This window comes from Mus caroli, unplaced genomic scaffold (assembly GCF_978045245.1).
Source record: "Mus caroli unplaced genomic scaffold, Mus_caroli_1 scaffold_5, whole genome shotgun sequence".
In the NCBI taxonomy this organism is placed as follows: domain Eukaryota; kingdom Metazoa; phylum Chordata; class Mammalia; order Rodentia; family Muridae; genus Mus; species Mus caroli.
The window spans coordinates 85,324,461-85,348,708 of record NW_028227260.1 but is presented as its reverse complement, the minus strand read 5'-3'; the positions used below and the strand labels follow the sequence as shown (position 1 = coordinate 85,348,708).

The 24,248-nt window shown below is 34.0% G+C and overlaps 1 protein-coding gene across 3 annotated transcripts in view; it reads left to right on the top strand.

Moving 5' to 3' along the window:
• The window catches only part of Dmd (dystrophin), a 2,436,643-nt gene that overhangs the window by 1,111,245 nt on the left and 1,301,150 nt on the right, over positions 1–24,248 (top strand). For all 3 annotated transcript variants that reach the window (XM_085838134.1, XM_085838135.1, XM_029473188.1), the window contains exons 42-43: positions 9,613–9,807; positions 20,222–20,394. In XM_085838134.1, the coding sequence (XP_085694260.1) occupies positions 9,613–9,807; positions 20,222–20,394 (368 nt within the window). The remainder of the gene's footprint in view (positions 1–9,612; positions 9,808–20,221; positions 20,395–24,248) is intronic.

The window sequence follows — 24,248 nt, the reverse complement described above, 5'->3', positions numbered from 1 at the left end:
GCATTGTGAAGAAGGTATGTGATATAGATATCCTTTTTGGAGCTAAGCATTTTGCATTTTCTTATTCTTAGGACCTTAGCTAATCATGTGTCTTAGTGATAATCACCATCTACTGCAAATAGAAACTTCTCTGATAAGGATTTAGAAATGTATTAATCTATGAGTATAACAGTAAGTCATTAGACATCTACCTATTACTATGCTCATTTAGCAGAATAAGACTGATAGATTCTTTCTAGGGCCTATGCCTTGTCAAGAGACGGCTTCTTAGATTGAATATAAGTACCAGGTATAAGATTTACCTTATGGAATATGCTTTAAAATTTTTAAAATGATTTAATAATTTTGTTTTCTTTATTGGTGAATAATAGTGTTCAGTGTAAATACACCACATTTTCACTATTTGTTCATCAGTTGGTGGACAATAAGCTGATTCCATTTTCTGACTCTTGTAAATATGAAAGCATTGAACATTGATGAGCTGTTACTTCAATAGTAGACTATGAGTCTTTGAGACTATGGAAAGAGTGTAATATCTGAATCATGAGGCAATCTCAGTTTTAGCTTTCTTAGGTACCTCTACAATGATATCAAGGGTGGCTGAAGTACTTTTCATTCCTACCAGCCATTCTTTCTCCATATCTACACCAGCAATTCTTGTCATTTGTTTTGGGGATTTTAGCAATCCTAAGTAGAATAAGATAAAATCTTAAGGTAGTTTAAGTGGACATCTTTGAGCTGACTAGGAATATTGAATTTTAAAAATGATATTAGACCACTTGTATTTCATTTTTGAAAACACTCTCTCATTTAATCTATTGTCCCATTTTTAATTGGGCTGCTTGCTTTCTTGTTTAGTTTTCAATTGGGTTGATTTGTTTACTTTATTCTTTTCTTCTTTTTTACTTGTTTTCTTGTATATTCTTGATGATATTCTTCAGTTATACAACTGATAAATTTTTTTGTTAGCTGCTGCTTCATTCAAATCATGAAGGCTTTTTCTATTCAGAAGCTTTTGAGTTTTCAAGTAGATTTAGAGAACCCACTATATGCTAGCTGTTCTTTCTCTCTCTCTCTCTCTCTCCCCTCTCTCTTGCTCTCTCCCTCTCTCTTTCCACATTTGTATGTGTGTCTATTTTTATTATAATTTACAAAGAACACACAACATCACTGATGAAATTTTAGTTTTATTTTATTGTGATTTCTAATATGACAGGAAATAAGTATTGTTGCTTTCTATTGGTTCGTTTCTGAGATGTTTTCTCTATTTATCTCCCAAGCTGGAAATAGTGCTGGAAATTCTACCAACAAAATATATTATTCAGTCATTAAAATTCCTGATTAAAATGTACATGTTGTCCTTTGAAGGATAACCACTTTAAACTATTAGCACATTTGCAAGATTTGATTTACAGATAAATTAGGTGTAATTGTGCTTGGCCCTGAGGAAGTAAGTAGATTTTATAATGTAGAAAGGAGGCATCTACATGAGACAGGTGTTCTGGAGATGTAGCCTCACTTTTTATATAGAGTCCTATAAACCCTAGCCTCTGAGACATAAACCAAACCATGCCAATTCAGATTAGCTTGCATTCTGCTTTCAGTGACACAGTGTCCTCCTCAAAAAATTCATTTTTGTTTTAGAAAATATAAAACTTAGAAAAACATTAATTTTAGAGTAGTTTAAGTATTTCAATGGATTTTATTTGTTTAAACAAGTAGATCAACTTTTGTTAATATGATTTATTGATGAATCACTTAGTGATCATTTTATAGTAAATATCAATTTTGTTTTGTAGGTTCACCTAAAAATCGTTTGATGATACAATATGTAGAGAAGAAGTACTTAAAAGTAAACAGTCTCTTCTTGCTATATTTTCTCTAAAAGGTCATAACCACTTCGTGTGCAGTTATTTGAATGTTACTTCAAGGTCTTATAGACAGTAGCCTATTTAAAAGTCATTAAAAAATGAGGCCAAGAGTTTTCAACATACTGCTTTTGCCACATTATCTTTCTGCCCCAAACAGTGAACATGGCTAATTAAACGCATAATGATCTCTTCTATACCATATTTTCACTTTAAAATGATTTGTCCTTGGAACCTGGTCCCACATATCAGTATGATTTGGGTCTAAATTTTGGTTTCAAATGTCATTATATATTTATCATATATAATTTTCTAAGGGAAATCAATAATGATGTAACTTTCCATATTATTGTAATGATCTATAGAAGGAAACTTGCCTGTCTTTGAAGACCTTTGTAATCTGCACCTAGAGAAAATTGTCTAATAGAACTTATCTTTCCAAATTTCACTTTATTTGTGACCCATCGATATGAATTTAAAACTTGCAATCATATTTTGGACATATATACCATTTTGTTAGAACCCTTAAATAATGTACAGTGCTTAATAATGGCATTTTGAGAAAATAATCAGTTAAAAATAAAAAGATTTCACTTGAGAACACACAAGATTTCATTCCATTGCTTATTTTAAACACTAGTAGATATTCTTTATTTTGAAGCCTTCCCTTTTATTTTATTTATTTTTTATTATATAAATCACCTACTACTATTATATTGATGATTTTATTAACTATTTCCCCCTTAATGTAAAAAAATGCTTACACATACTGGGAATTATTGAACATATAGTTGCCTCAAATATCACAATGTTTAAACAAAGATGGTAAAACTCTGATTTTAAAAAGCCACTGTTAAGGCCCATGATCATGGTAAAGCAAGAAGCAAGAAAAAATTTATTAGATATTTTCTTCATTTACATTTCAAATGCTATCCCCAAAGCCCCCTTATACCCTCCCCCACCCTGCTCCCCAATCCACCCACTCCTGCTTCCTGGCCCTGACATTCCCCTGTACTGGGGCCTATAATCTTTCCAAAACCAAGGGCCTTTCTTCCCATTGATGGCTGACGTAAGATGTTTCAACATATTTTCACCACTATATATATATATATATATATATATATATATATATATATATACTCTCATACACACACACACAGAGAGAGAGAGAGAGGTAGGGAGAGGGAAAGGGAGGAAAGAGGGAGGGAAGAGAGAGGGGAATGGGGATGGGAGGAGCAGGAGAATGAGATGGAGAGGGACTGAGAGAAAGAGAGAGAAAGAGAGAGAGAGGGAGAGAGAGATGGAGAGAGAGAGAAAATTTATAGTGTGGCATATGGTATAGCATTTTTCTTTCTGATTTACTTTGAACTCACAGAAGCATTAGAGACTCAATAGTCACAGGCATTTGAAGAAAGAATACTTTAAATTGTAAAGGAAAACGTTGTTTAAAACATACAATACATAAGGTTTTTTTTTTCAAACAGAATTGCTTTATCTCATAAACTTAGATGGCCATACACTAAAAGATTTAAAGTATTGTAAATACATGATAACTAAACTTTTGAGAAAATAACTTTAATACATCATAAATGATATGTCTATCTACTTTTGTAACTCAAATTCTCAACTCTGTTGGAGATGAATACTACAACTCACAGCAGGTTTTTCCTAAAATAATTATTTATAAACACTGCTTAGATTCTCCAATTCTAAATAACTACAGAAATTTTTGCACTTGCTTTTACAGTTAAGGAAAGTATTATATATATATATATATATATATATATATATATATATATATATATATATATATAAATGGCAAAAAGACAAGTAATATGGTTTAGTGTGGCAATATCATGCTTCCTATTGATATATGCATATATGTAGTAATATGATGTGGTAAAGAACATTAATAAAAACAAGTCAAATTTCAAAAGGTTAGGTAGGATTTGCACACATCAGAATTCAGGAGGATATAATTACCTAAAGCATAGTTAATGAAATTCAAATGAAAGGCTTAATTAGAATGTGAGTGCTTGTATTTTACATAAAGAAGAAAAAATAAACATACTTCCTTACACTGAATTTATAATGACTATCTGAACTTTTTATGAAACCAAACTCAAAGATAGACAGTGGATCCACTTCATTCAGTGAATATCTACATAGATCTGTCAAAAAATGAATCATATACACTTAAAGAATGAACAGAAAGTTAGAACACAGAAAATTATTATTTATTTTTATATGTAAAATTATTGCATATTGAAAATGTTGAGTGTCCAAAGTGTATGAAACAGCCAAGTTCTAATGGCATTGAAGAGTTATTTTTATTATTTTGATATCTCAGAAAAACTAAAAGATGTTCTAATGTTCAAATGATCTGTATTCTTAAAATTCTGTTCATATTATATGGTAGCTAGATTCCATTTATTAATGAACTGATAATAGTATATATAAATCTTTTTTCTAAATTTCCTTTAAGAATTCTAACAGTACCAGTGTACTAATTAGAAATACTTTAAGAGACATAAAAAGTGTATTATATTTTGTCATAGACAAATGAAAAACAAGAATTATATTTTCAATAGCAGTTGTTTACGATAGCCATGATTTGTAACATTTCATAGTCAGATCTTTCAATTTGCTTGCATGCTCTTATCAGTTTTAAATTTTAATACTTAAACAAATATATAAACGTATATATATGTATGTGTGTGTCTACATGTATATGTGTATATGTATATATGTGTGTGTGTATATATATACATATATATACATATACATACATTTTAGAAATCTTATAAAGTAGTAGGGCTCCATATGATTTTTTAAAAGATTTTTTCTTTTTTATTATATGTTTTCTTCATTTACATTTCAAATGCTATCCCCTTTCCTAGTTTCCTCTCCAAAAATTCCCTATACCCTCCCCCCTCCACTCCTCTACACACCAACTCCCAATTCTTGGCCCTGGTGTTTCCCCTGTACTGAGGCATATAAAGTTTGCAAGACCAAGGGGCCTATCTTCCCAATGATGGCCTACTTGGCCTGCTACATATGCAGCTAGAGACATGACCTCTGGGAGTACTGGTTAATCCATATTGTTGTTCCACCTATAGGGTTGCAGATCCATTTAGTTCCTTGGGTACTTTCTCTAGATCCTCCATTGGGGGCCCTGTATTCCATCCAATAGCTGACTGTGAACATCCACTTCTGTATTTGCCAGGCACTCTCATAGCCTCACAAGAGATCGCTATATCAGTGTTCTGTCAGCAAAATTATTTTAAGGATCTTAAGATCAAAATAATAACCTTTCTAAATAGCATGCATGCATGTAATAATAAATTTGAATTTTGTGCTTACTCTCTTACACAGTCTTGAACATAATGTCAGTACAAATTTCACATTCAAATACGCTACTAATTTATTTATATATGTATGTACATATATATTAAATTACTGAAATACTTTATTTAAATTGCAAATATAGAATTGAGATTTTAAAATCTCCATTTTATATTGTCTTCATCAAACAAAAGCTGAACTTTCTCTGATCATTTTAATTGTATGTTAGGAATGCATATATGTTATTATTTCATTGATGATGAAGAAAAAATGTATCACAAATTTGATTTAAATATAACCAATTTCACAAATTACATGTGATTTTAAAATGTACCTGTGCAATTTTGAGTTTGCTACAACATAATTTAGATGAGACAAATAAATTAAAATAAATTTTACTTGTTTGTCATTCATACATTAACTATAGAAATCACAAGCCTGAGAAATTAATATGAGGCCAAATTAATCAGCCTATAGTTTTCACACATCTTGACTTGGGTTCAGTATCTGATTCCACAAACCATTTAATTATGTTATTGCAAAAAAATGTGTATGGTTCTGTCAAAGAGATAGCAATAATAAAGCACTGTGTTAGCATGTTACTGTTTGAATTTCCCCAGAGAGCCTTCAATTGATGCCCTCAGCTGATCCCATCAACAGGAAGGTGGCAGTTGATCAATTGAGAACAAAGTTACCTGGGAGAATAATTTCAATTATAAAAGTGTTGCTGCCTATACTGCAGACCCAAACGAGCAGAGGTCATCCATCTTTCTGAATTAGCAGGCCAAGTTGCATTTACTCACTGCTTTTTATGAAGAATAGGGAAATAAGTACTACTGGAAAACTCAAAAACAGTCTGGAACTTTACTATCCTAAGCATTTGTACACCAGATAAGAAAATGTAATATCTTTGCAATTTTATGAGGTCCCATTTGTCAATTCTATATCTTACAGCACAAGCCATTGCTGTTCTATTCAGGAAATTTTCCCCTGTACCCATATCTTCGAGGCTTTTCCCTACTTTCTCCTCTATAAGTTTTGGTGTCTCTGGTTTTATGTGGAGCTCCTTAATCCACTTAGATTTGACCTTAGTACAGGGAGATAAGAATGGATCAATTCGTATTCTTCTATATTTTAATGGCCAGTTGTGCCAGCACCATTTGTTGAAAATGCTGTCTTTTTTCCACTGGATGGTTTTTGCTCCCTTGTCAAAGATCAAGTGACCATAGGTGTGTGGGTTCATTTCTGGGTCTTCAATTCTATTCCATTGGTCTACTTGTCTGTCACTATACCAGTACCATGCAGTTTTTATCACAATTGCTCTGCAGTACAGCTTTAGGTCAGGCATGGTGATTTCACCAGAGGTTTTTTTATCCTTGAGAAGAGTTTTTGCTATCCTAGGTTTTTGTTATTCCAGATGAATTTGTAGATTGCCCTTTCTAACTCATTGAAAAATTGAGTTGGGATTTTGATGGGGATTGCATTGAATCTGTAGATTGCTTTTGGCAAGATAGCTATTTTTACTATATTGATCCTGCCAATCCGTGAGCATCGGAGATTTTTCCATCTTCTGAGATCTTCTTTAATTTCTTTCTTCAGAGACTTGAAGTTTTTATCATACAGATCTTTCACTTCCTTAGTTAGAGTTACGCCAAGGTATTTTATATTATTTGTGACTATTGAGAAGGGTGTTGTTTCCCTAATTTCTTTCTCAGCCTGTTTATCCTTTGTGTACAGAAAGGCCATTGACATGTTTGAATTAATTTTATATCCAGCTACTTCATTGAAGCTGTTTATCAGGCTTAGGAGTTCTCTGGTGGAATTTTTAGGGTCCCTTATATACACTATCATATCATCTGCAAAAAGTGATATTTTGACTTCTTCCTTTCCAATTTGTATCCCCTTGATCTCCTTTTGTTGTCGAATTGTTCTGACTAGGACGTCAAGTACAATGCTGAATAGGTAGGGAGAAAGTGGGCAGCCTTGTCTAGCCCCTGATTTTAGTGAGATTGTTTCCAGCTTCTCACCATTTACTTTGATGTTGGCTACTGGTTTGCTGTAGATTGCTTTTATCATGTTTAGGTATGGGCCTTGAATTCCTGATCTTTCCAAGACTTTTATCATGAATGGGTGTTGGATTTTGTCAAATGCTTTCTCCACAGCTAAAGAGATGATGGTGTGGTTTTTGTCTTTGAATTTGTGTATATACTGGACTACATTGATGGATTTCTGTATATTGAACCATACCTGCATCCCTGGAATGTATCCTACTTGGTCAGGATGGATGATTGTTTTAATGTGTTCTTGGATTCGGTTAGGGAGAACTTAATTAAGGATTTTTGCATCAATATTCATAAGGGTAATTGGTCTGAAATTCTCTATATTGCAAAGCTTCTGCAAGGCAAAAGACACCGACAATAAGATGAAAAGTCCACCAACAGATTGGGAAAGGATCTTTACCTATCCTAAATCAGTTAGGGGACTAATATCCAATATATATAAAGAACTCAAGAAGGTGGACTCCAGAAAATCAAATAACCCCATTAAAAAATGGGGATCAGAGCTAAACAAAGAATTCTCACCTGATGAATACCAAATGGCTGAGAAAAGTACCTGAAAAAATGTTCAACATCCTTAGTCATCAGGGAAATGCAAATCAAAACAACCCTGAGATTCTACCTCACACCAGTCAGAATGGCTAAGATCAAAAATTCAGATGACAGCAGATGCTGGAGAGGATGTGGAGAAAGAGGAACACTCCTCCATTGTTGGTGGGATTGCAAGCTTGTACAACCTCTCTGGAAATCAGTTTGGTGGTTTCTCAGAAAATTGGACATATTACTACCGGGCGATCCAGCAATACCTCTCCTGGGCATATATCAAGAAGATGTTCTAACCTGTAAGAAGGACACATGCTCCACTATGTTCATAGCAGCCTTATTTATAATAGCCAGAAGCTGGAAAGAACCTAGATGCCCCTCAACAGAAGAATGGATACAGAAAATGTGGTACATTTACACAATGGAGGACACTCAGCTATTAAAAAGAATGAATTTATGAAATTCATAGCCCACTGGATGGACCTGGAGGGCATCATCCTGAGTGAGGTAACCCAATTCCAAAAGAACTCACAAAATATGTACTCACTGATAAGTGGATATTAGTCCAGAAACTTAGAATATCCAAGATATAAGATACAAATTGCAAAACACAGGAAACTCAAGAAGAACGAAGACCAAAGTGTGGACACTTTGCCCATTCTTCAAATCGGGAACAAAACACCCATGGAAGGAGTTACAGAGACAAAATTTGGAGCTGTGACGAAAGGATGGACCATCTAGTGATTGCCATATGCAGGGATCCATCCCATAATCAGCTTCCAAACGCTGACACCATTGCATACACTAGCAAGATTTTGCTGAAAGGACCCAGATATAGCTGTCTCTTGTGAGACTATGCTGGGGCCTAGCAAACACAGAAGTGGATGCTCACAGTCATCTACTGGATGGATCACAGGACCCACAATGGAGGAGCTAGAGAAAGTAACCAAGGAGCTAAAGGGATTAGCAACCCTATAGGTGGAACAACAATATGAACTAACCAGTACCCCCTGGAACTTGTGTCTCTAGCTGCATATGTATCAGAAGATGGCCTAGTCAGCCATCAGTGGAAAGAGAGGTCCATTGGTCGTGCAAACTTTATATGCCTCAGTACAAGGGAATGGCAGGGCCAAGAAGAGGGAGTGGGTGGGTGGGGGAGTGGGTGGGGGAGCATGTAGGGGACTTTTGGGATAGCATTGGAAATGTAAATGAAATAAATACCTAATTTAAAAAAAAATAAAATGTAATATCAACATCGATGTTCTATGACCTTGGGAATTTCTACAATAGTAGGAATTTTAAAGATAATTAACTTATTTGACAGTTTCATTAGCAGATTAATTTAATAACAAGGTAGCATTAAAGGCTGGAGCCAGTGTCTGCATGTTGGGGAAAAGATACATTCATTTTTGATTGAACCATTTTTTTAATCCTATACTTCAATCAAGACTACAAAAAACAAAAAGTGTTTCCTTTTATGAAAAGAACAGGTTATAATTAAACAGTAAAAGGTAATTTCTGATATTATGCTCTTCTTAGAGTGAAACTACCTTCTTCCCAAATTTATGACTCTGCTCTTTCATCTTCTATGTGGAGTGTTAAAGTGTGTAGAGCTCATTAAAATTGTTTTGGAATATGAAAATATGTGAATAGAATGTATAACCATTTTAGTAGACATTATGTCATGTGTTTATCTCTTACCACTCTCTAGCTCTCTGTCAACAATATACTGGGATCAACACAAAGACCTTTTTCACTATTAGAAAGCTAAAAATTGTTCTTTTATATATCTGTACCAGCATACTCTCCATGAAGAAACTATGGTAGTGACGACTGAAGATATGCCTTTGGATGTTTCTTATGTGCCTTCTACTTATTTGACCGAGATCAGTCATATCTTACAAGCTCTTTCAGAAGTTGATCATCTTCTAAATGCTCCTGAACTCTGCGCTAAAGATTTTGAAGATCTTTTTAAGCAAGAGGAGTCTCTTAAGGTAAATGCATGGAATTTTCATTGACATTTACTATATCGTTACTGGACAGTGAAGGATCTTTTACTCATTCCTGAAATTCTTAAAAAAATAAAAAAATTGGTAGGTAATGTACAAACTAGAAGTATTTCAAAACATTTAGAGTTGGCAGATGGCTTTATATACACTGGACTAAATAGAAATAATAGACCGCATGTTCAGCATTCAGTCAAGGCACAAACATGAAGCAAGTTTTGATAAAATATTTATTCACAGCTAGTATATTACTTTAATTTATCCTTTCCCAGTGGAAAACTAAATGAGATTTAAATTGTATCTAATTTACATTGCCTTAGTTTATTTCATATTATATATATATATATATATATATATATATATATTCTGTTTTAAATTCATATAAAATATATCATCATCATCAACATCATTATTATTATTATTATTATTTATAATATAATTGAATAGAATCTAATTCCATAACCCAGGTATGGTGGTATATCTAACACCAACATATAGAGAAGATTGGGGGAGATATTATCCTTAAATATTTTCTTTAAAACTGCCAGGCAAAGACTCCCTATCAAACTGAAATTTTTCCAAACAAATAGCAGCCTGTAACTGAATTCTGAACCATAACAAATCATGATGGAGTAATAATGTAATGAATTTTAGTACATAGAGATAAATAAATATATAATCTAGAAAACTATACATAAACATTTGTGTCTTAAGATACTTTTGCAATCTTATACTTTGCTCTCAAATGAAATATAGTACGGACACAGCTTGGTATTTGCCAGAACAAAGGGCAAAATAGTGTACGCAGGTATGTTTGCTATCAACAGCACATATTAGCTAAAGTATTTTCTTTGCCAAATTATTTCTTGGGAGCTTATTCCATATCATATATTTTCTGCATTAGTATGCAAATAGATATTATTGTTTGTTTTGGAAAGCAGCATTTTAATATCTTGAGTGACTTGAATTTAATGTCATACATTAAATCACATACGCTATAAAATTACATACTAAAATGAGAGCTTCATGGATGTCTGGATTCAGTCCATCTGCTTCACTATGATGATGTTATCTTAAGATCTTTGGAGTGAAAGTTAAATGCTTTATGTCTATAGTGAAAAGAAGCAGCTCAAACATTGTATAAAGATTTATCTTCAATGACATTATTCACATTAACTAATCTCTTCTGACAGCATAGTTTGTAAGCTCATTATTGTTGTTCAATATGCAAATCATTAATAATAGTCAAATTATCCTTCATTGTTGTTACTAGGTATATTGGTCAGAAGAGCAGTGACTGTAAACTTACTAAATTGCATGATAAATAACTTTGATTCAGTACCTTTTTATGTCTAATGCTCAAAATGAACACTCAGATTTATTCATTGGTTCATCTTGATACATCTACTACTTTAGCTTAGTTTATGAACAAATATTGTTCTAGGTTTTTTAATTAGATATATTCTTCATTTATATTTGTTTCATCCAATAGATGACTGTGAGCATCCACCTGTTAAAGGCTAGGCTCACAACCAAAATTGTTCTAGGTTTAATTTAGCTGGATTGTTGAATCCTTGGGAGATATGATGGTAGGCATAATTCCACATTTCTCAGAACAAAATTTCTTGAAGCCAAGAAAATTGGCTTCATACATTCGTTGATTTTTTTTTGATGTAGGATAGTTTTAAACTTGCTCTTTTCAATAAATATGTATTTCTCTTAAAGACATCTATCATTCTATCATTGTCATTATATAAAAGTGGAAATGAAGGACAAAATTTACACTCCTGCTGGTTAAAAACTTTGGGTACATTCATATCATTCAAGTTATAAACAGTATCATACAATGTTAGAGCTGAATCGACTTTATTTATTTATTTATTTATTTATTTATTTATTTATTTATTTACATCCCAAATTCTGCTCCCCCTCCTGGTCCATCCTTCCTCCTCACAAACTCCTCCTGACTCCTCACTGACTCCCTCCTCACAAACTCCTCCTTTTCTCCTTGGAGAAGATGGAGTCCCCTGGGTATCCCCCCACTCCCTGCACATCAAATCTCTATCAGATTAGGCACATCCTCTCCCACTGAGGCCAGACAAGACAGTCAGGAAGACTGAGGTGCATATCTGCTACATATGTAACAGGACCACCTTCTTTGGATGTTGGCTCAATGGGGAAGCAGCATTTGGAATGTAAATAAATTAACAAATAAATAAACTTACATGGTAGATTTTTTTTCTAAAACCTACAAACAAACACATATACATACATACACACACTAAGAAATACTGTAGTAAAATGGTTTTTAAAAGATATAAAAAATAGATTAAAATAGGGTGTTATATTCATTGTATTCATGTGCCATTTAAAGATTTGTGCCATTTGATTCTTGACTCATTTGTATTTCCTTTTCTCCATTTAAAATTTCCTGGCTGCCCTGGATCTCACTCTGTAGGCCAGGCGGGCCTTAAATGCAGAGCTCTGCATGCCTCTTTTAGCCACATGCTGGGATTAAAGGTGTGAACCATGTCTGTTCCATGCTATTTTAAATTTTGAAATAGACTTACCTCCCTACATTTGCTGCTCTAACAGATAGTAATGGGTTCCAATAATACTTTTTTCTTAGCAAAAAAAAAAAAAAAAAGGTTCTATGGTAATGAAGTAACAAAGTGTATCAAGACACCTTTGATACCTTAAACAATATAAAGCTATTGTCATAACTTATCCCCAAAATGTAACTAAAATGCAGGTTTTATGAATATAAAAATGCATGTGAATTTAAGTATACTTAATACGCAAATCTGTGTAACTCTATGGCTGCATTTTTCAAGGCAGTGATAATGAGTCAACATCACTATGATAAGATTTACAGCACTGATCAGTGATCCATGTATTTACTACTATTGACCTGTTCCCTGTGATGACCAACATCTATATTGTCTACTAAAAAATACAGAAAACTGTATCTTCTTTGTTTGTCTTCTTCACCATTGCCTCTGCAACTGCTAAGAGCAGTAGCTAACACTTCTCTTGGATAGGAAACTGTGTATTTGGCATGGACTTTGTGGTACAAGAGAATATACATAAGATAAAAATGTTTAACAAGTAAATAGCTTTTGGAAAACCATATGTCCCTATAGTTAAATTTCTATATTGTGTTACTTAGTGATATATAACATTTCACTGCTATTTATTTTGTTCTTTAAAACCCATCATCATTAAAATATATATCTTGCAGTAAAATGATCATATGACTGAACGTTGGAGCAAGTATAATGTTTAACAATAAAAGATGCAACTTTCTTGATTTTTATTTACTTTTTGATTTCTTGTTCCATTTTTGTATGAGTTATTTGAGAATTTGCTACAGTATGTTTTGTTTGTATTAACCCTCCTTTCCCAATTTCTCACATATCCATCCCCCCCATTTACCCAAATTTGTGGGCTCCTACACACACATACACACACACACAAACACAGATAGAGAGAGAGAGAGAGAGAGAGACAGACAGACAGACAGACAGACAGACAGACAGAGACAGAGAGAGACAGAGACAGAGAGACAGAGAGAGAAAGACAGACAGACAGACACACTGACAGAGAAACAGAGACAGACAGAGACAGAGAGAGAGAAAGAGAGACAGACAGACAGACACACTGACAGAGAAACAAAGACAGACAGACAGACAGACAGAGACAGAGAGAGACAGAGACAGAGAGAGAAAGAGAGACAGACAGACAGACACACTAACAGAGAAACAAAGACAGACAGACAGACAGAGACAGAGAGAGACAGAGACAGAGAAAGACAGACAGACAGACACACTGACAGAGAAACAGAGACAGAGAGACAGAGAGAGAGAAAGAGAGACAGACAGACAGACACACTGACAGAGAAACAAAGACAGACAGAGGCAGAGAGTGAAAGATCGAGAGAAACATACACACACACACACACACACACACACACACACACACACACACACAATCTGTGCTGCCCATATACTATTGATGGTGTCGCCATCTAACAAAGCCTGATTGACCCAACAGGTATCATGATCTTATGGAAAACTGACTCTTTTGCTCCCACCACCTAGCAAAAGCCAATAGTTCCTCAGCTAGATTCCTGCACACCTCCCTTCTCCGCTATAGAATTTGAATTCATTTTTTCCAATTTTATTTCAGCAACTGGAAACACATTTTTGAAATTATGAACTTAGAAACATAATTTACTGGATAACATTGGAATATCTTGTTAAAGAGTTATGTCATTTACCAATTAATTCATGGACTGAAATATCTCCCTTATTTGTAATTAGACTGACTGAAGTTGGGTTAAACATTGACGAGTTACTTGTTTTGCCTGAAAAATATGTCTTCTGTTAGTCTCCATTAGCTATGAATATATTTTATTGCTTGAATTCTTACCTATTTTGATTCCTACTTTATTAACTCAATATAACATGTATCAAAGTGATAAATAATATAACTGAAGATTTTCTCATAGGTGAGGTTAAGAGGTAAAAGGGCTGGGAATGAAATATCACAAGCTACACATATTTTATGAGCATGTACTTTAAAAAATTCCCTGAAGAATCTTGGGATATAACCTTGCCACAGATCACTGACTGTTCTTCCAGAGGACCAGAATTATATTCCCAACTCCAACCTGGAACTTCAGTTGAAAGAATCTGCCATAAATGTTTGGCTTTTAGAGGTCCTCCAGACACAATTTGTTCTAATATACATGAAGGCAAAACACCCATATGTATGAAATAAAAATAAATAAATTGTTCTTAATTTCATGAAAAAATTCAAATGTTTCATCCAATTAGTTGATATGAAACATCCTGATAAATGCAAACTAAGAGAACATTGGAAAGAAAAATTTGACATTATTTTAAACCATTGAGTTCAATATATTTTTTTAGTACTGAGGTTTGAACCCAGTTCATTGGACATTGCATTCAAGCATTTTACTACTGAGCTACATCCCTAGTCCTGTTTAGACCAGAATATTGTTAAAACATGTAAATCACTTAGGATAAGAAATATTGAAACAACAATTTTATATTGGTTCACATTTTAAACATGTCTTTACATATATGGAATTTTATATTGCTATTAACATATAACTTTTGTATAACAAAATTGAAATTTTAGAAGTAATATTTTATTATTAAAAGCAATCTTTAGCAATTAGATTTATATTTTATATACAATTGCTTTTTGTAAATCTTAATATTAAGGACTGGAAAAAATGGCTCATCAATTAAGAGTGCTGGCTGCTCTTCCAAATGACCTGAGATGAAATTGATCTATTTAAAATATAAGAAATACTAGTATGTTTCATGATATTCCAGGGAGGAAACTAGTATAGATAAGAAAAGTAAAACCTTTTTAAAAATCAAATAAATTCTTTTAATGTTTATTTTTCATTCAGAAGCAATTAAAAGTAAGTTAAATGTATTAGATACCATTATTTCCAGCTCTTGCCTGGATGTTTCTACAGTATACTCTGATATTTGTATAATTAACTGTGCCATCCTGTTTGGAACAGACACTATAGTAAACATGCTTAGAGCAAAAAATAATTACTGTACTCTATATTAAATGACTTATATTCTAAACTGGAGATATCTACCTATTATAAGAGAAAATATTAAAGAGTTAAATTAAGAGTTAGTGGAGACCTTCATCTCAATATGATTAGCTGGCAAATTCCTTGCTTAGGCTCCTAGCTATGCTATCTGTAATCTTCTACTTATATATGTTCATATTCTATCTGTTTGAATAAGTGCTATACTTCAGGCTTATGTTATCTGTGTACGTATCTCCTTTGAAATAGGTTATTGGGAAAAATCATGTTTTAAAATATTATATAATTCAAGATCAAGGCCAATACTTATGTCTAAGCTATTAATGAATCTGTTAAACATGATTTTCAATGAAATACAAGAACAATACCAGAGTCACACATAAATACAAAAATTTTACATTGGTTCCTGGATTTTATCTTCCTTTATGAAATTGATTATTCTCTCTTCACAATATATTCATTGAAGTATTATTTAACTGATAAAATACTGTTAAAAGTCGTGGTCATGTATAATAGTTCAAATTATTAATTATTAAAAATGTGGCATGTTTGATTCAGGAACAAGTACCTTCTAGAAATTAAAGCTTCCTTTCAATTTTCATTTTTAAAATCTTTACTTACGAGTAAAATAGCGCAAAAATAATCTATCAATAGTAATCTGGAAATGAGGTAGTCAATTTTTAAAGACATGTAAAAATTACAAAGGGAGTTGACAAAACCTGGGTACTTCATCATTTTGACATTATATTTCCAGATATTGTAAGAAACTCTGCACGAAACAAAATGGAAATTTTCCTAGGGATTTTTTTTTCTATCACCATAGCAACTATAGAGACTATGGTTTCATTTTTGTAGGGTCAAAAACTGTAAAGATCACATATTTCTAGATAAACTAAAATAGTCAAAGCTATAAGAGGTTGTATATTTAGTGTAAACACTGGGGAATGTTAAATTTTTCTTTGGTGCTTATATCATTTTTCTGTATCCAGTGCCTAGGGCATGATAGTATTCATAGAGTCTTTGAAAAGTTTTTGGTTTGGTTTTGTTTTGTTTTGTTTTGTTTTTTGATTCCAGTCACTTTACACTCTTCTTGGGGAATGTGCCAAGGAGTAATTATCTTGATATCCAGGGAGTTTGACATCCCCTGACCCAATTTCTGCTGTTCTTATTTTACGTTCTCCTGCCTTTGAATACTAGAACTGTTTATAACTTATTCTGAGAACTTCTACTATTTTCCAAAGAACTTAAAGTTAAATTATATCAAGAAATATCTCAAGCTCAAATCCCTAGAAATTTTATGTATAGTGTGTGGTTGTGCTTGTTTAAAATATGCTCCCATGTGAGTAGGAGCACACACGCACACACACACACACACACACACACACACACAAGCTTACACATCACATTAAATAAGAAGCAGATAATTTTGTATGCTGGTTGGTAAGATTCTATTCTTTTTATTTTATATTAGCCTTTATAGGTCCTTATAGCTTTGTACTTTAAGGATTTGGCTAGTAAATATGGGCAAATGCTATCTTTTTTCTAGTGTGAATGCAAATAATCAACTTTCTTTAAACATTGTAAAAAGCCTACCAGACTTTTGATTCTTGGTAATGGATTAGTAGCCAAGTGAAAAAAAAAAATTCCAGGACCTTTAGAGTCAGAAGTTGCACCTGATCATCTGCTATCAAACACAAGTTCTCCTGGTCAGGCAAACTGTCAGAAGTAACAGTAAAGTCATCTTGGTATAAACTCCTGGCATATGACCTAGTCAGGTTATTGCAACATCCCTAAACATGCCAATGGCTCAGAACCAGAAAACATGGCTGTAATATGGAAACTGACAAATGTAAAAGCAGACTCCTGGATACACATCATATTCAGTGATTTTAAAGTACTAATAGGAAATCCAATGTATTTTCTTAAAACTTTTATAACTTCAATTATAGTGTCTACTGTGTTTTATAATACATATAAACCTTACATCAATAAACATATCCCTCATGCTAAATAAATCAACCTATATTATTTCACTTTTAAAAGTTAGTCTTTGAACAAATGGATCTCTTTATTCCACCACGTTATTCTTAAAATCTCCCTTCAGCCATGTAACCATCTCTTATGCAATTAAAACACAACATATTTCTGTGATTACCATTTCTGTAAGTAAAACTGGTGGAAGGGAGTTTTAGTGTGAATTTTTAAAGACGAGTAAATTCACAGGCTATTTCTGTGTTATCACGCCCTCCTTTCCCTCATATGTCAGTACTTAATGTGGCAGATATGTCCTTTTTCCTAAGAGTTTAGTTGAGGTGTTGAATAAATAAATTAAGATTCTCATCATAAGGTACACATGGAGTTGGAGAGAATACCATATAATTACTAAGAAAACCTTTGAAACTCAAAATTAATTCACATCACTTATAATTATCATATTCTTCTACCCAGCTTTGGGCAGATATACAGATCATAAGTATTTTTTTTTAATTTTTGAAGTCTATTTCAAACATTTGCTTATAATTGGCATAATCTATATTCTCACTAGGTTGTATAGATTAGTTCCCATAATTCATAATTTATAAAACCATGCTTAAAATATTAGTTACTGAATTAAATGCAAAATTTTTAGTTTGAGATTCAAAGCCCATTATTAAGTATCTTTAACCTCTCTATACTAGCCTATTTTTCCCACAGGTCTTTACATTTCCTAAAATCAGATACTTGTGATTGCTTATGTCATATTTTATGTGACATATGGGCTATAATGTCTACTTCTGCTACTTGAGTATGACTGCCCTATATTCAACTTTATTCATGACCAAATGACACATTATTCCTTCTCCAAACTTCTCAAAAATTTTTGAAAAAAGAGTGCAATTGACCTAAGTACTAGAGAAAGTATACTTGGCCTTTGGCTGGCATCTAAGAGAAAAAGTCAGAAAATAGAAAAAGGAAAAGATATACCTTTCTAAGCCAGACATGGTGGCACACGCCTTTAATCCCAGCACTGGGGAGGCAGAGACAGGCAGATTTCTGAGTTTGAGGCCAGCCTGGTCTAGAAATTGAGTTCCAGGACAGACAGGGCTACACAGAGAAACCCTGTCTCAAAACAAACGAACAAACAAACAAACAAACAAACAAAAAACAAAAAGCCAAGCAAACAAACAAACAAACAAGATATGCCTTTCTGAGGCAGGCCCAACAGAACCTTATTTTTATATATATTTTTTTATTACGTATTTTCCTCATTTACATTTCCAATGCTATCCCAAAAGTCCCCCATACCCTCCCCCCCCACTTCCCTAGCTACCCATTCCCATTTTATTTTGGCCCTGGCATTCCCCTGTACTGGGGCATATAAAGTTTGTGTGTCCAATGGGCCTCTCTTTCCAGTGATGGCCGACTAGGCCATCTTTTGATACCTATGCAGCTAGAGTCAAGAGCTCTGGGGTACTGGTTAGTTCATAATGTTGTTGCACCTACAGGATTGCAGATCTCTTTAGCTCCTTGGGTACTTTCTCTAGCTCCTCCATTGGGGGTCCTGTGATCCATCCAATAGCTGACTGTGAGCATCCACTTCTGTGTTTGCTAGGCCCCGGCCTAGTCTCACAATGGTGTCATCGTTTGGAGGCTAATTATGGGATGGATCCCTGGATATGGCAGTCTCTAGATGGTCCATCCTTTGTCTCAGCTCCAAACTTTGTCTCTGTAACTCCTTCCATGGGTGATTGTTTCCAATTCTAAGAAGGGGCAAAGTTTCCACACTTTGGTCTTCGTTCTTCAGTTTCATGTGTTTTGCAAATTGTATCTTATATCTTGGTATACTAAGTTTCTGGGCTAATATCCACTTATCAGTGAGTACATATCATTTGAGTTCTTTTGTGATTGTGTTACCTCACTCAGCATGATGCCCTCCAGGACCATCCATTTGCCTAGGAATTTCATAAATTCATTCTTTTTAATAGCTGAGTAGTACTCCATTGTGTAAATGTACCACATTTTCTGTATCCATTCCTCTGTAGAGGGGCATCTGGGTTCTTTCCAGCTTCTGGCTATTATAAATAAGGCTGCTATGAACATAGTAGAGCATGTGTCCTTCTTACTGGTTGGGACATCTTCTGGATATATGCTCAGGAGAAGTATTGTGGGATCCTCCAGTAGTACTATGTCCAATTTTCTGAGGAACCGCCAGACCGATTTCCAGAGTGGTTGTACAAGCTTGCAATCCCACCAACAATGGAGGAGTGTTCCTCTTTCTCCACATCCTCGCCAGCATCTGCTGTCACCTGAATTTTTGATCTTGGCCATTCTGACTGGTGTGAGGTGGAATCTCAGGGTTGTTTTGATTTGCATTTCTCTGATGATTAAGGATATTGAACATTTTTTCAGGTGTTTCTCAGCCATTCAGTATTCCTCAGGTGAGAATTCTTTGTTTAGCTCTGAGCCCCATTTTTAATGGGGTATAATGGATCTGAAATAGCTAACTCTTTAGCATATCTTAAGGTGAAACTTTCTTCCTGAAGGGTAATCTCTTAGCCAAGTGTTAGTCTATTGTTATTAATTCATAAATGTATTGTGTGCTTGAGTGCATTTATGTGAACCATATGCACATGGAAGCCAGCAGAAGCCAAATATCAGTATCAGATCCCCTGGAACTACAGTTGACATATTGGAATGAAAGACTAATACGTATAAGGTTGCTAATTTAGAATTGTAAAACTATTTCTTCTAGGACTACACCTCCTTTTTACTCCCTAGAGAAAGCTAGTTTATTTTATGATATATATTTTATTATTTCAGAATATAAAAGACAATTTGCAACAAATCTCAGGTCGGATTGATATTATTCACAAGAAGAAGACAGCAGCCTTGCAAAGTGCCACCCCCATGGAAAAGGTGAAAGTACAGGAAGCAGTGTCACAGATGGATTTCCAGTGGGACAAACTTAATAGAATGTACAAGGAACGACAAGGGTAAGTAGCATTTTAATTTTACTGAAACATTATATAGCAATTTTTGGGAAACTCTAAAACATTTTCAAGTAGTTTTTCTGGTTAAAATGACAGAAAAGGAGAGGATAAATATTACTGTAACATACAAGGACATTATTACTAATGTAAAGTGATTTTAAAATTCTTCTTTACTGAGATAACCATGTTTATATATTAATTACATCATCCTCTAAAATTGAACATAATGTGAATGCTGTTTTGTTCATAATTAAGCTGATATAAAGTATAAAATATATCTCCCTAATTATATCTGATGCCTATGTATTTATAAGTTTCATACTTAGAGCAGTGTATGTCAACATAAAAGTCCTTCATTTTTAATTTATTATTTCTATTTAGAAGTTGATATTTACACATTTTATAGTCTCATTCTCTGTATTTCCCTATTTTTAATGTGGAAAATTTATTTAGTTGATCTGAAATCAACTTTAGTGCTTACCTTAAGTAAAGTATTTAACTTTTGAATTAACTTTGAAGGTATTCGGCTAGAGAAACCTCTCATCACATGAAGGTGTATTGTTTCTTCTTTTACAACTTTAGAATGCAAGTTTTCTAAACATATAAACCAATTTTAAATTCTGTAGTTTAACGAGAGACCTCTTCATTTGCTTAGGCAGAATTCAAATTATTTTGTATCTCTCATGTGTTTATTTATAGCCAGCCTTATACTTTAGGTTTTAGTTTTACTACATTATGCCCTGAAACAGAAGTTTCAGACGTTAATTTCAGTTGCCATCCATGAGTGTCTTTACTATATTTCCAATTATCATTCATCTAATTTTAGTAAAGTATAATAACTTCTCCTGTAATCTTATTTCCCATTGAGTAAAGTGCTGATTCATTAATGTGCCTTAAAAAGGCATTCACATGACCCCTATTCACCTAGGTTTGTTTAGCCATGCCATTTGTCACGTGCTGTGGGCACTATGGCCCTCATATATTATGAGTTAGTAATATGAAATTGCTTTGAAGTTTCTTTTTTTTTCAATTTTTTATTAGATATTTTCTTTTTTCATTTTTTCTTAGATATTTTCTTCATTTACATTTCAAATGCTTTCCCAAAAGTCCCCTTTACCCTCCCCCACCACCCACTCCCACTTCTTGGTCCTGGTGTTCCCCTGTACTGAGGCATATAAAGTTTGCAAGACCAAGGGGCCTCTCTTCCCAATGATGACCAACTGGGTCATCTTCTGCTACATATGCAGCTCCTCTCTGTCTTGCCCATGATATTCCACAAGATTCACTTTAAATGTTTTATGACTCTTAATCCAAGATTATTAATGGTTCATGATACCATGAAGTTTGAATTTTAGTTTACCACTTAATATGATTTTTTTTTTTTTTTTTTTTTTTTTTTTTTTTTTTTTTTTTTTTTTTTTTTTTTTAAGGGGAAAACAAAAATAATGAATATTTTATTTTTTTTTTTTTTTTTACTATCAAAGTTTTTAAGATGCCATATTTTCTTTTTTTTTTTTTTATTTTTTTTTATTTTTTTTTTTTTAATATTTTTATTACATATTTTCCTCAATTACATTTCCAATGCTATCCCAAAAGTCCCCCATAGCGCCCCCCACTTCCCTACCCACCCATTCCCATTCTTTTGGCCCTGGCATTCCCCTATATTGGGGCATATAAAGTTTGCAAGTCCAATGGGCCTCTCTTTCCATTGATGGCCGACTAGGCCATCTTTCGATACATATGCAGCTAGAGACAAGAGCTCCGGGGTTCTGGTTAGTACATCATGTTGTTCCAACAATAGGGTTGCAGATCCCTTTAGCTCCTTGGGTACTTTCTCTAGCTTCTCCATTGGGAGCCCTGTGATACATCCAATAGCTGACTGTGAACATCCACTCCTGTGTTTGCTAGGCCCCGGCATCGTCTCACAAGAGACAGCTATATTTGGGTCCTTTCAGCAAAATCTTGCTAGTGTATGCAATGGTGTCAGCGTTTAGAAGCTGATTATGGGATGGATCCCTGGATACGGCAGTCTCTAAATGGTCCATCCTTTCATCACAGCTACGAACTTTGTCTCTGTAACTCCTTCCCTGGGTGTTTTGTTCCCAATTCTAAGAAGGTGCACAGTGTCCACACTTTGGTCTTCATTCTTCTTGAGTTTCATGCGTTTATCAAATTGTATCTTATATCTTGGGTATCCTAAGTTTTGGGCTAATATCCACTTATCAGTGAATACATATTGTGTGAGTTCTTTTGTGATTGTGTTACTTCACTCAAGATGATGCCCTCCAGGTCCATCCATTTGGCTAGGAATTTCATAAATTCATTCTTTTTAATAGCTGAGTAGCCACTTAATATGATTATATACATAAGTAACTTTATATTTATATGAGTTTCCAAATTTAGTTGTCACTGTATATGATATCTACTCTTTGAGATCTTCTCTTATAATTTAGCATGTCGTAAATTTATTTTTGCAAATGTGAAAATATCTCTTCTCAGTTAAAATAATACTTTTATTTTAACATATGATAAAATGTCTAATTTCTTTGTTGATGAAAAGGAGAAAAATCAGTGCTCTAGTATACATACCGTAAAATACAATCTTACATTGTTACTTTAGGATACGTTCATAATCCTTGTGTGCCAATTGTGAGTCACTGGAGGAATCTGAAAATGAGGTCAGAGCCATCACTTTTTCAGAATGTGTTCATTTCACTGTCTTCTGTGCTTTTCTTCTTTCTTGAATCATTCTGGAGTATGTACTTTGCTGAGAACTGAGGTTTCTTCAAAGCTCAGAAATTACTGTGTTTCTTTAGGCACATACAATCTTGGCAAACAAATAGAATCCTTTCTTGGGATACATCTTCATTGTAATCATACAACTTCTTCTGCAATGTGTTCACCTTTAACAGGGTAAAACCATTATTTTCTTTTCAACTAACCTTTAACCACAGAGGAAATAATAAAAGTGGGACTACTAATGCTAGTCCATGGAGAAAGTTGGTGAAATTACATACATATTTCTGATAATTTATGTTTCCATCAAGTAACTATGTCTCTAAACTCAGACAAGGCCATTTATGCTCTTTGGTTGGTGGCTTAGTCTCTGGGAAAACCCAGGGGTCCACTTTAGTTGACACTGTTGTTCTTCCTGTGGGGTTGTCATCACCTTCAGATCTTTAAATCCTTCCCCTAACTCTTTCATAGGGGTCACTGACCTCAGTCCAATGCTTGGCTGTGAGTATCTGCATCTGACTCAGTCAGTTCCTAGTAGCACCTCTCAGAGAACAGCTACACTAGCTTCCTGACCACAAGCACAACAAAGGCTCAGTAGTAGTGTCAAGGATTGTTGCCTGCCCATGGGATGGTGTATTAGTCAGGGTTCTCTAGAGTCACAGAACTTATGGGTAGTCTCTATATAGTAAAAGAATTTATTGATGACTTACAGTCGGCAGCCCAATTCCCAACAATGGTTCAGTCGCAGCTGTGAATGGAAGTCCAAGGATCTAGCAGTTACTCAGTCTCACACAGCAAGCAGGCACAGGAGCAAGAGCTAGACTCCCTTCTTCCAATGTCCTTATATTGTCTCCAGCAGAAGGTGTAGCCCAGATTAAAGGTGTGTTCCACCACACCTTTAATCCCAGATAAAAGGTGTAGCCCAGATTAAATCTCCTTAAACTTGGAGATTTAATCTTCTGGAATCCATAGCCACTATGGCTCAAGATCTCCATACCAAGATCCAGATAAGGATCTCCAAGCCTCCAGATAAGGGTCACTGGTGAGCCTTCCAATTCTGGATTGTAGTTCATTCCAAATAAGTCAAGTTGACAACCAGGAATAGCCACTACAGATGGATT